Here is a 14,729-nt window from a genome sequence, read left to right on the forward strand (position 1 = left end):
CACTGGATGGTGTGACCCGCTCCGCCTGGATCCAAAGATTCCGCAGAGGCCGGCAAGTACTGGATGGTACGACCCGCTCCGCCGAATCTTATTCTCGAAAGAAAAATTGCTCCGCTCGGTGGTGATCGTAGGTAAGGTGATCGCGTTGGCACGCAAACGCTACTGCGACCGTCGCTCCTTCGCGCGATAGAACGGTCGCTCCGAAATACAACATGGTGGCTCCAGAGAGGAATTACACACCGCGTGCGTGGTAATTTCTAAATCGAACCCGCGATTGACGTGCTGTCGTCAGTAAGAACAGCAAGTTATCGTTATAAGTTATATCAAGTGTTCGGAAGGCATCAATAGAATGCCAACCCGTAAATATACGGTTCCGGAGTGAAGAGCAGTTTCACCGGTGCAGGAAATCTTAAAAAAGAAAAAAAAAAGAATCGTACCGCACGAGATAACCGACGGCCAGACTGTATCAAAGTAATACAACTGTGTGTGAAATATCACCGATTCGGGTAAACGCAGTGTACACCGGATTGTGCTCGTCTAAAAACCCACATCTCGACCGTCGCCACAGTGAGATATTGCCAAAAGGCACCAAGTGTCAGTGTGTGATAGTTGACCGGAGCAGAACCACAGGGCATCGATTCTTGCGGATTCAGCAAGGAACAAACTCGTCATCACAGAAGACAACGCTACTAGAACCTGCAAGGACGGTTCACAAAGTAATCAAAGTACCCGAACCTGCAAGGACGGTTCACCTCCAAAAGGAGAAACGGTATTGGTAAAACGACCGTTCGAATTCAAACGAAATTTGAACGGCGGAAAACATATGCAACAAAGGTCCAGCAACGAGATACTAAGCCAAGGCGATAACGACGATTCGGCAGCGTCGCCCGTGCAGTTTCGCAAGAATCCTATTTATCCACCCTTGAACGCAACGGATAACTAACATGATGGATGACGATTACAAGACGACATCAACTTCGGCACCGAAACGCAGCGTAACCCGAACGTACAAGTGTCAACACCAGCATCTAGCAACGCATCGGTTCGGCTTCAGCATCGAGCAATCAGTTGCGACCCGCCGAACACAATTGTTTGCCTTTTCTCTTTCCTTAATATTTAGCTATAATCACACGCGTTCAGATTAGGTAAAACAGAATGTTTTACGAAGGGCGGTGTTACGAACGCGTAACACAAAACCAGCTTAGGAACAAAATGAATAAAATGTACTAATTCCAATAGTGGCCAGAAAGTGTCGTGCACATGCAGCGCGACTATAGGGCAGCATAAGGTAAACGTTCCAGCATAGGATAAACAAACGTTCACGAGCGAGTTCCAGCATAAACAACGTTCGCGATCGAGTTCATATTTCGTTCAAGAATAGCACTAAGTGACGAATTGCAACTTTGAAGAATTGTTCAAGACATTCTGTCTCGCTCTTACCAATTCGGTAAAGGGTACCAAATCTGTATAAAAGCGACGAAAATTCTGAATAAAATTATCACTTTCACTTGAGATCACTTCGAGAGTAGTTCTTCTGTAGTTGATCAAAAGGAAGGATCCCGTGGAGACCAGCAATCACTGGACGGTGTGACCTGCTCCGCCTGGATTCAAAGGTTCCGTGGAGACCGGCAATCACTGGATGGTGTGACCCGCTCCGCCGAACTGATTCTGCTGATCAAGAGGAAGGATCCCGTGGAGACCGGCAAGCACTGGATGGTGTGACCCGCTCCGCCTGGATCCAAAGATTCCGCAGAGGCCGGCAAGTACTGGATGGTACGACCCGCTCCGCCGAATCTTATTCTCGAAAGAAAAATTGCTCCGCTCGGTGGTGATCGTAGGTAAGGTGATCGCGTTGGCACGCAAACGCCACTGCGACCGTCGCTCCTTCGCGCGATAGAACGGTCGCTCCGAAATACAACAGTCACGTTCCGACAGCAATGTAGCAATACGCCAGGAAGTAATTAGAAATTCCCCATAAACCTCCGTCCCTTCGAATCACGACCTCAACCGGACTGCGCTCAAGCATCAATTACGAGCGATCCGATCGGATCGGCCGGTAGTAGTGTTGGCTGTGTTCGAGACAGCCTAGTCCAGACATAGAGGCACGTTTCACGATGACGAGCGCAAGCAGTGTTTGAATTTAATCGCCAAGAGTCAACTAATTCCATCTCATTACAGTTCCATCTCGGGCATGCTCGGTCGGTAAACATCCGCATATGCAGCCGCAACCCGTTGGCCAGTGCAATGAACGTTTCGATTGGCGATCGCGCGTTTAGTTGAGTTCCCTGGTGTTCGCTCTTCTACATCTTCCAAGGTCGGTGTGCTAAAGTTCGGTTCATGTAACGTGACGACCTCGTGACACAATCTGGAAATTGGAGAATAAGACCTGCATCTAAAGCTAGCCATTCGATCCGATTGGCGCTCTCTGGCGAAGGCATGCCACGATTGCAACCGATTCGCTCGCAACTTAGTTATCCGAGGCATTCGTGGCTTCAGGTTCTTGCTCCATCCTAAACTCTTTGCCCTAACGTTTGTATTAAACAGGCCGGCAAGCGGCATTCCGAAATTTGATCCGCTTTTTCATCAGACGGCCAGATGGCCGTGGTGAAAATGTTGCCGCGCAGCGACTGTGACGGGCGGCAAGGTGTCAAAATATGTGGTCAAACGCTCCGATATATGCCGACCCGCTGCTGCGTTATGACACCGCACCACTAGCAGCGCGAAATGGCCACCAACAACCGAAATCGATCGAGATTTCGAACCCTCGAACTCCGTTAACAAGCTCTCTCTCTCTCTCCCTGTCTAAGCTTTGCGCCAAAACCAGCGAAACCGCAAAAAAGTGAAATGCCTCTCTGGGACCCCCTCGATGGCAGTTTCGTGTATGTTTTATCCATCAAGGCGCGATCGAAGAAGATTAATGGCACCGTCATTGCCCGGTTCGTTCGCTGCAGAGTAGGGCGGTTGCGTGAAACTTCGTTCGACGTTATCCTGAGGCCACTAAGGCCGTGCGGCCCAATCAGCGGTCCTAACGCGTGGGGGATTACACGATTAGAGTATTCCTTTTCAACGATTAATCGTTGTGATTAAGGCCAGCATCGAAATCATTAGGAGCGGCGCGAATGCCGCGAAATGCCAATCAATCAATAACCCGCACCTGTGCCCCCCGCTCCGATCGACAGATCGATCGAGCTGATAGAGCTAGCAAAAGTCATCGAATTCGATGCGATAATACTTTTTAAAATTTATATATCACTCTGCCAATTTGGATCTCTCTTTTGGTCCGTACACCAGCGAGCGCGTGTCACGATTTTGTGAGCTAAACCCTGCGGCCTCACGACGCGCAACTTAATCAACGTCCTCGGATGAGCTAGCCGTATCCGAACCGGCTTCCGGCTCCTCGTCCTCTTGCTGCTGCTCTTGATCTTCCTCCTCTACCTCCTCGTCAATTCGTTCGCCAGTCAAAACGGCCCTTCGGTTCTGGTACAGCTCATTCAGCAGGTTCTCCTTGTTGGCATGCAGATAGTCACGCACGTTCGGTAGATCGGACACGGTAACGGCACGGAAGGCGGATCGCAACCGACCTAGATCGGTCGCCTCGTACCATTCCTCCGACTTGGGTGAGTAACACTCGACATAAGCGGTCGCACTGACCCCATCGTAGCCACCGATCGCAAACAACATCCCATCGATCGTCTCCAACCCGAAGTTACTCCTTCGATGGTACATGCTAGGACAAGCGGTCCACTGCCGAACGATCGGATCATACCGTTCGCACGTATCCAACCGCGTCAACCCATTAAAACCACCAACGACATAAACGGAACCATCCAGCGCGGCACAGGAAACACCGGAACGACGTGAGAGCATCTGGGGCAACAGTGACCACTGGTTCGTCCGCGGATCGTACGATTCTACCGTCGCGAGACACTCGTGCCCATCGAAACCACCGGTGATGTAGATCAGTCCCTCGAGGACGCACGCATCCGCATCCGACCGCATCGAGTTCATCGTGGCCACCAGCGTCCACTGGTTGGTGTGTGGATTGTACCGCTCGACCGTGTTGTGCCGGGTATTACCATCAAAGCCACCCATGGCGTACAGCAACCCATCCAAGGCTACCACACTTACGTAGCACCGCCGGAAGTGCATCGGAGCGATCTGTAATGAAGGAAACGAGCGGGTAGACCGGATGTTGAACCAGTGTGAGCGGCGGAGGCCCTATCTATCTCATCTCTTGGCGCAGCGCAGCGCACCTCATGCCACACTTTGTGGACCATATCGAAGCGACGGCACGTGTGGAAATGTTCGACACCGTCGTAGCCACCGATGCAGTAGAGCTGCGTCCCGATGAAGGCCGCCCCATAGTAAGCCCGGGGACCGTGTGGATCTTCGTTACGGATTCGCACCCAACGGTCGGCGCGCGTGTCGTACGTTTCGATGATCGACTGCGGTAGCCCTTCGCTCCATCCGCCCACGGTGAAGATCACCTCGTGCGGTAACCGGGGCAACCCGATGGCAGGTGTTTTCATCTGGCAAGACGACATCAGACAGAAAGACGGCGACGATGAAAAGAGAGAATGGAAGAGACGATGCATGACGAGCACGGCTACCTCGACGATGTTCAAGGGCAGCGTGACACTAATGGTATCTCGGATTAGGCCCTCGGATCACTCAAGCCCACACCTCCCCCAAAACCCCCTTACCTCCTTAATGCCCTTTGTGCTGATCATCTCCAGGTCGTACAGGAATGTGAGCGACTCGATGATGAGCGATTTGGTGTCCTCGGCCGCCAGTACGTACGGGTTTTCCTTCACGTTCTCCAGGAAGTACTGCAAACGAAGTACCGAGGTAGTAAACGAGCCTAGTCTTAGGGGACGGTAGCGTTGCCCACTGCCCTTACCTCTGTGTTGAGTAGCCCCAAACGGACGGTTTTCATTAAACGTAGCACATGCTGGGCACGGTTGGCCGGATCCCGGTCGATCCACCGTACGGCAAACTCCCAGACCGTGCTCTCATCTCGCACGTTCAGCTGTTCGTCCGCCAGCAGCAGACAAACGTCGTCCACGGGCAACTGCAGCAGTGCGTCGGCATGCGAGCTGATCAGCTTCATGAAGTGCTTCATTATGAACAGCTTGGCCGACTCGTACACTAACTCAGCAAGCCGTTGCCTAGCAAAAAGGGGGCGGGTCAATGTTGTCGCTTTAAGGAGCAGGACTTCCGATTACCTGCCGAACAACATGATCTTGACGCAGTTATCCGGCCGTAAGCGATCCACCAGAAAGCGGGCACAGTAGCTCGTGAGGCTGCGAATGATGAGGAAGTCGGCGGCCGCATACACCTCATACACGTTGCGCTCGTTGAGATCGCACTGGCGGAGGTACGCGTACTGGATCACCTCGACCATGGCCGAGCGCTCGATGCCCGGGATGGACACGGTGTGCTTATCGCTGGGCAGTGCCGTCGTAAAGAGTATTCTACCGTGGGATATGCAGAATTATCTCATTACAATCATGACTAGATTCAACGTGGAAATCAATGACCTACCGGAAATACTCACTGCAGGAGCTCAGAATGACCCGATGCACCCGCATCTCGTGCCGTTCGTCGGGGAAGACGATCGATGCATCGCACAGTGTTTCGCTGAGCCGCATATCGTGCAACGCGTGCATGGTTGGCTGGCTGATGCACCGCTTCGGGGTTGTGAACTCCGACGATTCGAACGACGACAGCAACGCACTAGATGATCCGTCTTCACTACTTGGCCACTGTTCATTGTCCATACCTTCTCTCTCCACTTCAAGGGACGCAATTTTGACCCAAGGAACGTAACAAAAAACAGGAAAAAAAGGAATTATCGCTCGAATGAAAAGCACTCCAGCGAAAGGCAAAGGCGCTCTGCCCAAAAAACTGTTCAAACGATAAATTCCCGGTCGCAGCTTACTTGGTTACTTACGGCGTTTACTTCTACGTGATATCTTCGCCTTTCGGACTCCTTCTCGGTGAACACAGAGCAATCAACTCCCGCGCATCAATAAAACCCCCGCACTTATCACCGCCGGTAACATTTATGATTAGCCAAATATAAATTTTATTCTTCATTCATCGGCGACAATGTTGATAGAAATAAAAAAAAGGGAATGAAAAAAGGGCTTCGACTTATCAGGGCCAAAGCATCTCATTTATCGCTATAAAATGTTCGAAACCACGTGCCTGCCTGGGATATATTTGATTGGTTTTAGATTCCATGTTCATCAATTCAACTTGGTCCACATTCTTCTCCTGCTTATACCGCGCACCGCAGCCTCTACCAGTGGGCGGCTGCTGGCCCGACAGATTCCTAATTCGCTACAAAATCAATCACTTTCTCTGTTCCCTTCGAGGCACTAGTGACACATTTACAAAGCCCACAGAGACTTTCTTCGCTCGTTTTTTTTCTGTTTGTTTGTTTGTTTGTCAAATGTATATTCTAGGAAAACAATACTACTTTTTGCGCTGAGAAAACGTTCAATAAGATTTACTTGTCATTATTCAAAAACTTGCCATCCTACTTTGCACGGATCGTACCGTATTACTAACGATTCCATGCGATAATGCTAAATAGGAAAGAAAGAGAAGAGTTCATCGTTCTTTGGGAGTTGGCTTCGCAGAAGTAAATTAAAAGCAAAACCATTAATAATTGCCGTAGATTAATTGAAAAGTATAAACCGGGCAAGTTGCTAGAGAGTGATGTATTGGAGTGCACGCACAATAAACGGAAGAGGACAAAAATTAAAGTTACAAAAAATTTCTTACGGTCACTGTACGCAAATGTTCTCCTCCGTCGCGTATTTTTTCTCGATTTTACAAGAAGGAAAAGACAAATTTAATATATGATAGTGAATAGAAATTACGTATAGCGAAGTGCAGTAGAAACAGAAGCAGATAGTAGCTAGCGTTAAATAAGCTATACCGGAATAAGCGATGCTTTCTCTTACGGCACATGGAAGGAATTCCTATCGATGCAGTGGCGCACTGTATGGACTGCAAATTACCCGTAAAAAGACAAACTAAAGCAAATCATAAATCAAAGCAAGCACAAACGAACTTAGCAACACAGCACAGCTACTCGAGGTATTCTTTTACGGTGAAAATGACTCGAGAACACTTGGACTAGGACTGTTGAATTCGCCTTCTGTTCTCTCTTTATCTCTCCCTTTCTCTCTCTCTTTCTTTCTCCCTCTCTGTATATCTCTCTTCCTCCCTTTCTCGTCTCAACGTAATCAAAGTAAAACACAATTAAAACAGTACAAAAAGCAAATCGACTAAATACTAAACGCCTAACACTACTATCTGCCGAATCACAAACAGTGACCATTGCGAGAATAGACTGCAACACCTGATTCAAACAGCCACAATAGTTTACCAAGTCTTTCGCTGCTTTCAAGAATATTTAACGTTTTATAATCGAAAAAACAAAACAAAACAAAACATAAATTAACTTACTGGCGTCTATCGTAAAGAACAGAATCAGTGCAGGGTAGAGGAACAAAGGAGACCGAAAAGGATATTCGGTTCTCAGAAAAACAAAAAAAAACAAAATAAATAAAATAAAGTAAAAACCTACGGTACTTAAACCTATGATTACGGTATCGCGGCTCACATAGGCGCACTCTGTTGCGACGGTTTACTGCAGCACTCCCCTAGAGCGTGTAGATGCGCCGGGCAGCACCACAGCACAAATACACTCTACTGAATACTGTTGATACGGACGATGTGTTCCTTTAGCCCCTTCCGCTTGCGACAACCGCTAATCTTTGGCGGTTCGCCAAAGTCGACAGGCTCGATGGCGGCAAAGGATGGTATGGCGGTCACTTCGACCGGAGCTGACAGTGCCGATTGATGGTTGCTTCGCTGCAGGAACGTTGCCCTCGGTTTCTTCTCATTTGTCGAACCTAATGGTAAAAGCAGAAACCAATCAGTAACGCGATGACCACGGTCGAGCAACCTGCTCCTAAAGTACCTACCGTGACGGAGTCGGTTTCGCTTGCTGACAACCTTCTTAGCAAGATAATCTTCCAACCGTTTCGGGAGCAGATCCTTAATTTTTTGGTCCAACTCCTGCACCGCACGCCCATACCGGGCTATCTCGTAAGCAGTGGGTACTGTTTCGCGGCGAGTTACGCCACCAGAGGCTTGTGGAATCTTAGTGGGACTTTTCGGTGCAACAAAGGTCTGCGTGGAAAAGTTTGGTGTGATTTCCGCAGTAGTAACGGTCGACGACGGTGGTGATCGCGACGGTCTACGTGCTTGCATTGCCTGTAGCTGCTGCGATTGTTTGTACTGTTCATAAAGTTTACCCTTTACTTTGCGCGGTGCACGACTGTAGACCACTCCGTTCGATTGTCCACCATTGGCCAATGACGGATCCGATCGGGTGGTCTGGGAGAGATAATGTTGCCGCATGTTTTGATACGGTTCCACCAGATCGCTTGCCATATCACAGGGGTTATCAACGATTTGCTTGGTTTGTCCTTTCGCCAGATTGGCAGCGCCGTCTGTTTAAAAAAAAAAGAACACAAGAAGCTCTTAGTATATGGATGTCCTAGTTGTGATCCGTTGGCATTGTCACTTACCGGTGACCGGCTGTTGTTGGGCGCTGATCCCACTGCCCATCGTGAGCAAGGTGCTCAAGGCCCCCATCTGTGTTTCGTCGGCCAGCTTGAACTCTGTCATCGGTTGTGCTGGTATTTCTTCCTCTTGGTTGTTGCTGTTGTACAGGGCGAGTAGCGATCTAGCCGCTTCCATGTTTCCGTCATCCGTATCGTTGCTTTCCTCAGGTACGCGTATCTCCGGTGTTGTCTCATCAACACCATTGGTTTGTACTGGGTTCATTTGTGCATCCGATGACGGAACTACTACCTCCAATCCTTGTCTGGACCAACGATATCCGGCCTCATAGAGCTCGGCCTTGTGCTGCAATAGTATGATAGTTCGTTAATTCGTTAGTTAATGCAACTGTGCAGCATTTCCTTTGCGATCTACCTCACGGGCCAGGGATTCATAAGGTTCCTTTTCCTCCTTGCTCAGCTGCTTCCACCATTCTCCCAGCACCTTCGTGTGATATCTAAGGAGTAAAGATAGGAAGATTAAGCATTAAACAATAAGGAATCGTCATTGGAGCAAGTGTTGTCCACAACAGACACATACCGGTTCTCCTTCTTCGGAAAGTGTTCGCTTACAATCCGGCGATGCTTCTTGCAGAATATCAGGAACGCATTCATGGGTCGTGACGGAACGACGGCAGGTGACGTGACCACAGTTGGTGGTTTGGGTGTTTCTGTGTCCTCCTGGACAGCATCTTGTTCCATGGCCTGTGTCTCGATCGTTTCCTGTGCTGTTGCGTATTGTTGGTACGAGGTATCATTAGCATTGACTAGCAGCAGATCTTTGGAGCATGAATCCATCGGGAGGCCATCTTGTGGAACGATGGTAGCGACCACAGCGCCGTCGGTATAATGCCAACTATTGTTGTTGCTGATATTGTTGGCTGTAGTTTTGTAGAATGTCCCACCACCAACACCAGGAAAGGCCATGTCGGTCCCGGTAAACATGGAGGGCTTCTCGTAGTGATTTTGAAACATGTTGCACGAGGACTCTCCTATTTTAGAATTTGAAAAAAAAACGAATAAAATTCCTATAGTTTCATAATTTTCCGGTGGTTATGTGATCACACATACGACGATCGCATACGCTACACTCGATTTCAGCTGGCTGCATCTAGTAGGCGGGATGAAAGTCTTCTACAACCAGACAATGGAAGTCCCCTCTTCCCTACACTATAATTATTTTTTTAATTTCTCCACAATATACAGCCGCTCTAACCCCGACGACTTTCCAACCAAGCCTTCTAGTACATCTCATTCTCGCATCACGCACCACCTGCTGCCCGAGGAGCACACTCGTGCGCCTCACGAGACCGCGGTTCGGCGAAGGTTTCCGAAGAGCCAGTATGGTGTTAGTAGCATCGACGAACAACGCTCTACCACGCACGCACTAACCTATGCTACTTATGCTTGTGTTGTGTCGTCGCCGTGGATTTTCGCATCCAACACAGAGCGGTTACGACGACTACTGCTGCTACTACTACTACTGCTACTACTACTAACACCGCCCGATCGGACTACTACTGCCGAAAAAGACAAGGAAGCGCGCTGTGTGCACTACTATTCGTCGTACACCGAGATCTTTTTGCCACATGAAAAAAATACTTTTTTCGATGGAAAAATGCTGCCACTAAAGAGAAGTGGTCGCGAGTCCAACGGGTTGACCACTGGTGAAGCGACATTCCCGTACCTGGTACACGTTGTTACGCTTTAACTTTAATTCACATTTTTTTCGCCCAACAATCACATTCAAGGTCGCGTCTTCTTTACCCCCCAAATCGCAGGCGAGAGTGATTGTGGCCTACTACTAACCCATGCGTACGAACGATGCAGCCGCGGTAGCGTTGTGTGCGAACGAACGGGAGTTGAGAGTGAGAGTGAAAGAGTGAGAACAATAACAACATCGCGATGATATGCGACGACGACGACGACGGGGACACCACAAGAAAAGACACGACAAAATCGCTTCTTTTTTCTGCTTTTTTGCTCTCAATTTTTCGTCAATGGCCGACTGCTGGCAGACACGAATGCACTTTGCGGTGCATTCCCCCAAAAACACTTACTGAAATGCTCTTCTTCTGGTGTTTTTCGTCTGAGCAAACAGTTAAAATACAAATCCCCTCGCTCTCTGCTTTATGAAAATTCCATTTTTATGCTATGTTTGAATTCTAAACGTTATTAACCTTCAAAAACACTACCATGTTAGGGGAGTCTCACGGACTCACGGACAAGCAAAAGAAAGGTGCGTTGGTCGAAGCGAAAGAGATCATTTTAATAATATCTACATACCACGAACCAATTGTAGCGGTGCGAGCTGACACACGTTTTTTGCTGCCCTTGTTCTCCAACCACCCACCCCACCCTCGCACTGTCTAAGTCGCAAAACGAAATTATAAACAATTATTATATTTTCATCACGGCGACACGGACACGGCACGGGTTTTTACGAGCCTGCTGCGTCTCCAGAACGCTGAGCCGAGAACTGAACAAACGACGGCAGAGGAGGCAAAGCAGAAGAGTTTTATATTTGTTGAATCGAAGGCGGCGAAGACCACCACCGCGACGGCGACAACGACGACGACAACGACGACGACGACGACGACTACTACGATGAGCACTCTCGATGCGAGGTTTGTTTTCGATGCCGATGCGGTTGGTGACGATTGCGGTGGTCGGTCGGTCGGTCGGTCGGTCACCACCACAGCACACATGTGATGCCGCTGCTGCCGATTCGCGAGAACCACACATCCATGCTGCTGCTGTGACACGCCAGTGGTGTAGGTGACCGCGATCGAGAGATGCGGGAGGCCGCCGCCGCCACAACCGAACCAGATCCCTCCCACCCTCCCTCAACCCCTTTTGGCCTTCATTTCACCGAGAACTAGTCCTCCTCCTCCTTCTCCTTCTCCTGCTGCTGCTACTGTTGTTGGAGTGATTGCGAGTGAAAATCTATTATTCTCGCACAATCAGCAGGCGCGATCCACCGGACAAAGCCTGAGACCGAACGGATTAGTAGCTTCGAAAGAGCTGCAGATCCAAAACAATACCCCCAAAAACGACAAGCAACGACAAGTCCCAAAAGGGGGGAGCATGGTGCAGGCGCTTATCATAAGCCGAATCGAATTCGAATTTTGCTCGCGTTTTGCACGGACACATGCAGGCACGCATGATGCTGATTGCAAATAACACGAGGAGGTAACGGATTTTCCGACAATGACAAAGAAAAGATTTTATTGTTTTAAACTGCATAATGTTATTGGTGGGAACGTAACTCCAACGGGATGATGACAATTTGTCCTCGAAGAGGATTCCAACTGCATTCTGTTGTTGCATCGGAGTTTGGATTTCTTACCAGAACCTGTTGCTCGGTTTGGAAGTTTTGGCAGGAATATTGGCAACGTTTGTGCCGGTTGTCGTTTGCTTCCTGTTTCAGCTTCTCGTTGGAAATCCTGTTGCGTTGTGATTTCATTTGCTTTGACGCTGGACAGAAAAAGGAAGTTCAACTTGGCTGCCAAGATCACGGCTCTACACGCTAGCACGCTAGCTGTTACGACACAATGCTTGGTGTGTGCGTGTACCGAGCGAACACGTGTGACTTGAGGGGAAAAGAACGAACGAATGGTTTCTCAAGGACCAATGGTATCGGTTCGCAAAATAGATTCATAGATTTCCATTGTCCTTTTCCACAGTTCACATGAACATTTCGATCCTCAAGCGTCGTCTGATCATCACCAGATCATTGTAAATGCATGTAATACGTAATAAGCTACGAAAAACTGAGGAAAGTTCTCTTTGGAAAGAGCCCTCTTTGGCATGGCATAAACCGATTTCAAGGTCAAAAATCTTTTCGCCAAACTCCAAACTCTGGTTGTTTAAAATTTCGGTCTATTATAAAATGCTGAACATGCAAACGCTCGAATTTCAAGGGTATCGATGGAATGGATTTACCAACAATTGAAAGCATCGCGAAAGAGGTAACCGCGAGGCACAGATCGACGCGATGATCGTGCGTGTCGTCCGCTCGTTCTCCCAGCTCATCTCACACCACCGTGATCGTGTACACGAACCGGCGAACGGGCATGTGTGCGTGTGCGTCTTGGAAGATCGCGATCGCTGGTTGGAACGCTCGTGCTTACCGCCGCTGCGCTATCCCGCTATCGACCCGGAGAAGCAACCGAGATCGTCGAGTTACATCCGTTGGACGATTTTTATTGCTGGCGTGGCAGCTATTCTCGAATGAAAGTGTGAAACTGCTGTTGTTGGGGGGAAGAAGAATTTGAGAATTTCTTGATCGCTGATGGTAAGCTACGCGCAGAGACACGCTCCGTACCGTTCTAAATGTTTTCTTTCTTCTAGATCTTGTGATCGTGTTACTCCAGACGGCATCTCAGAGCGTGATCGTAAAATGTATGACCTAGTTCGTACGCGGAGGGTATGGAACAGTGCGATGCTTGGAGTTGCGGCACTAATGCTGCTCGTGTACACCGGATGCCTAGCATCTGATGTCACCGATGCCGGTAGCACGAAAGCAGAAGAAGCGGCTTCTGCTAACGCCGAGGACGCCCAGAGCACAACGGCATCCGGAGATGGAATGGTTGCGAGCGGCGATGCGGGCATTCCGGAGGATGGCAGCAGCTTTATCGATCAGTACGAGCAGGGGGTGCAGGCTTACCTGACGAACGAATGGGAAGACTGCGTGTACTGGCTCGAGCGGGCGGTCGAGGGCTACCGGACGTATTACGAATCGGTTGCAAACTGTCGGATCGAGTGTGAGTATGAGGCGCGTAACGTGAAGCATCGGGGTGACTTCCTGCATGGTAGCAACGTAGACAACCTGCAGTACTATGAGCTCATCCTGCGGCGAACACTTTGCCTATCGAAGTGTGCCCGCCGTTATGCGATCTATCGGTATCTACCGTTCAGCGAAGACTTTGACGGTTACTACATGGACATATTTCAACAGCAGAAGGCCTATCCGTATCTGTACTCTTGCTACATTCGGGTAAGAACTAGCGGAGATCTGGTTGGGTTGTTTCTAATAAATATATTCGTCCTATTTGCGTAGACGAATCGCATCACAATGGCAGCATCTGCAGCCTATACCTATCTGGTGCAGCATCCTGACGATAGTGTCATGCGGAAGAGCTTCGATGATGCGATTGAAAAGCCGGGCATTGATCGTGAAGGCATCAATGATCTAGAGGAGAAGGTAGATTAAAGCAACCTCTCGAACCATCCTTAACCATAAAAAAAAACCATCCTCATCGGAACAATCTCGTGGTTTCGGTTTCAGAAATTTGTTAAGCTGCTCATCGGTGGAATCGTTGACGAGCAGGAAGGTAACTGGGAACGAGCGATCGAGCAGCTCGAGGGTTCGATCAAGCAGTTCATCTTCGACGAAAACCAATGTCGCGCATTCTGCGAAGGAGAATTCGATCATGGGTTCTTACCGGATTTCATTACGGCCATTGGAAGTAAGTCTAGGGTCTGGTTAGACGGAAGAGGTGTTCGAGTACTGATCGATCGCGTCTCATCCACAGATCACTTTACCAATACACTGCACTGCAAACGTAACTGTACGGCACATATGGGCATGGTGCGTGGGAAGTACTACGACAGTCTGTTCGCGCGCCATTACCAATCACTCCAGAAAGCGTACTATCAAGGTACTGTATACGACCGTCGGCAGAATCACGAATTTCTATTATGCTAACCCCCTATTGTACTCGTTCGGAAACAGTCCGGAAGTATGAAGAATCATACCGGGCCGGTATGAGCTACCTGCTGTTTCACGTCGATGATCCTGACATGCCGGTGGCCCTGAAAGCGATCGAAACCGAAGCAAGCGATGCGATAACAGCCAAGTTTTTCAAACCGCGTCCGGTAAGGCTACTGGCGAGACCGTAACGCCATGAGCCTTTTGAATGATATTTACCCTTTTTCAGGAAGCTATTGAATACAACGATCGTATGCTGTACGAGGAAAAGCTAGCAAACTTTGCCAGGGACGAGTTCGACCAACTCGATGCCGATCGTTCGGAAGGGGAAACGGATTCTCTTCTAAACGACGCAGATTATGATGAAGAAC

At 49.1% G+C, this 14,729-nt stretch overlaps 3 protein-coding genes across 5 annotated transcripts in view; 1 reads left to right on the top strand and 2 right to left on the bottom strand.

Moving 5' to 3' along the window:
* Positions 1–3,322: 3,322 nt before the first annotated feature.
* Positions 3,323–5,780, bottom strand: LOC125951131 (kelch-like protein 10). The gene is made up of 6 exons (XM_049679739.1): positions 5,545–5,780; positions 5,226–5,474; positions 4,901–5,168; positions 4,704–4,829; positions 4,254–4,529; positions 3,323–4,158 (listed from the first exon to the last, which is right to left on the bottom strand). The coding sequence occupies exons 1-6, from the start codon at positions 5,778–5,780 to the stop codon at positions 3,346–3,348; spliced, it is 1,968 nt and encodes a 655-aa protein (XP_049535696.1). The 3' UTR covers positions 3,323–3,345.
* A 290-nt stretch (positions 5,781–6,070) lies between these two features.
* On the bottom strand, positions 6,071–11,224 carry LOC125951146 (uncharacterized). Of its 3 annotated transcripts, none has more exons than XM_049679771.1 (6): positions 10,939–11,224; positions 9,187–9,637; positions 9,022–9,103; positions 8,613–8,952; positions 8,004–8,534; positions 6,071–7,931 (listed from the first exon to the last, which is right to left on the bottom strand). In XM_049679771.1, the coding sequence occupies exons 2-6, from the start codon at positions 9,618–9,620 to the stop codon at positions 7,726–7,728; spliced, it is 1,593 nt and encodes a 530-aa protein (XP_049535728.1). In that variant the 5' UTR covers positions 9,621–9,637; positions 10,939–11,224; the 3' UTR covers positions 6,071–7,725. The 3 variants fall into 3 exon arrangements, with proteins under 3 accessions (XP_049535728.1, XP_049535726.1, XP_049535727.1); XM_049679769.1 differs by having other exon boundaries at positions 10,932–11,224; XM_049679770.1 differs by lacking the exon at positions 10,939–11,224 and adding an exon at positions 10,333–10,697.
* Positions 11,225–12,789: 1,565 nt separating this feature from the next.
* The window catches only part of LOC125951156 (cartilage-associated protein-like), a 2,590-nt gene continuing 650 nt past the window's right edge, over positions 12,790–14,729 (top strand). Inside the window, exons 1-7 of the mRNA XM_049679785.1 lie at positions 12,790–12,942; positions 12,999–13,644; positions 13,708–13,851; positions 13,936–14,116; positions 14,183–14,308; positions 14,383–14,525; positions 14,588–14,729. The exon at positions 14,588–14,729 is cut by the window's right edge and continues 77 nt beyond it. Coding sequence (XP_049535742.1) covers positions 13,048–13,644; positions 13,708–13,851; positions 13,936–14,116; positions 14,183–14,308; positions 14,383–14,525; positions 14,588–14,729 — 1,333 coding nt within the window. The 5' untranslated portion in view covers positions 12,790–12,942; positions 12,999–13,047. The remainder of the gene's footprint in view (positions 12,943–12,998; positions 13,645–13,707; positions 13,852–13,935; positions 14,117–14,182; positions 14,309–14,382; positions 14,526–14,587) is intronic.

Source organism: Anopheles darlingi, chromosome 2 (assembly GCF_943734745.1).
Source record: "Anopheles darlingi chromosome 2, idAnoDarlMG_H_01, whole genome shotgun sequence".
Taxonomy (NCBI): Eukaryota; Metazoa; Arthropoda; class Insecta; order Diptera; family Culicidae; genus Anopheles; species Anopheles darlingi.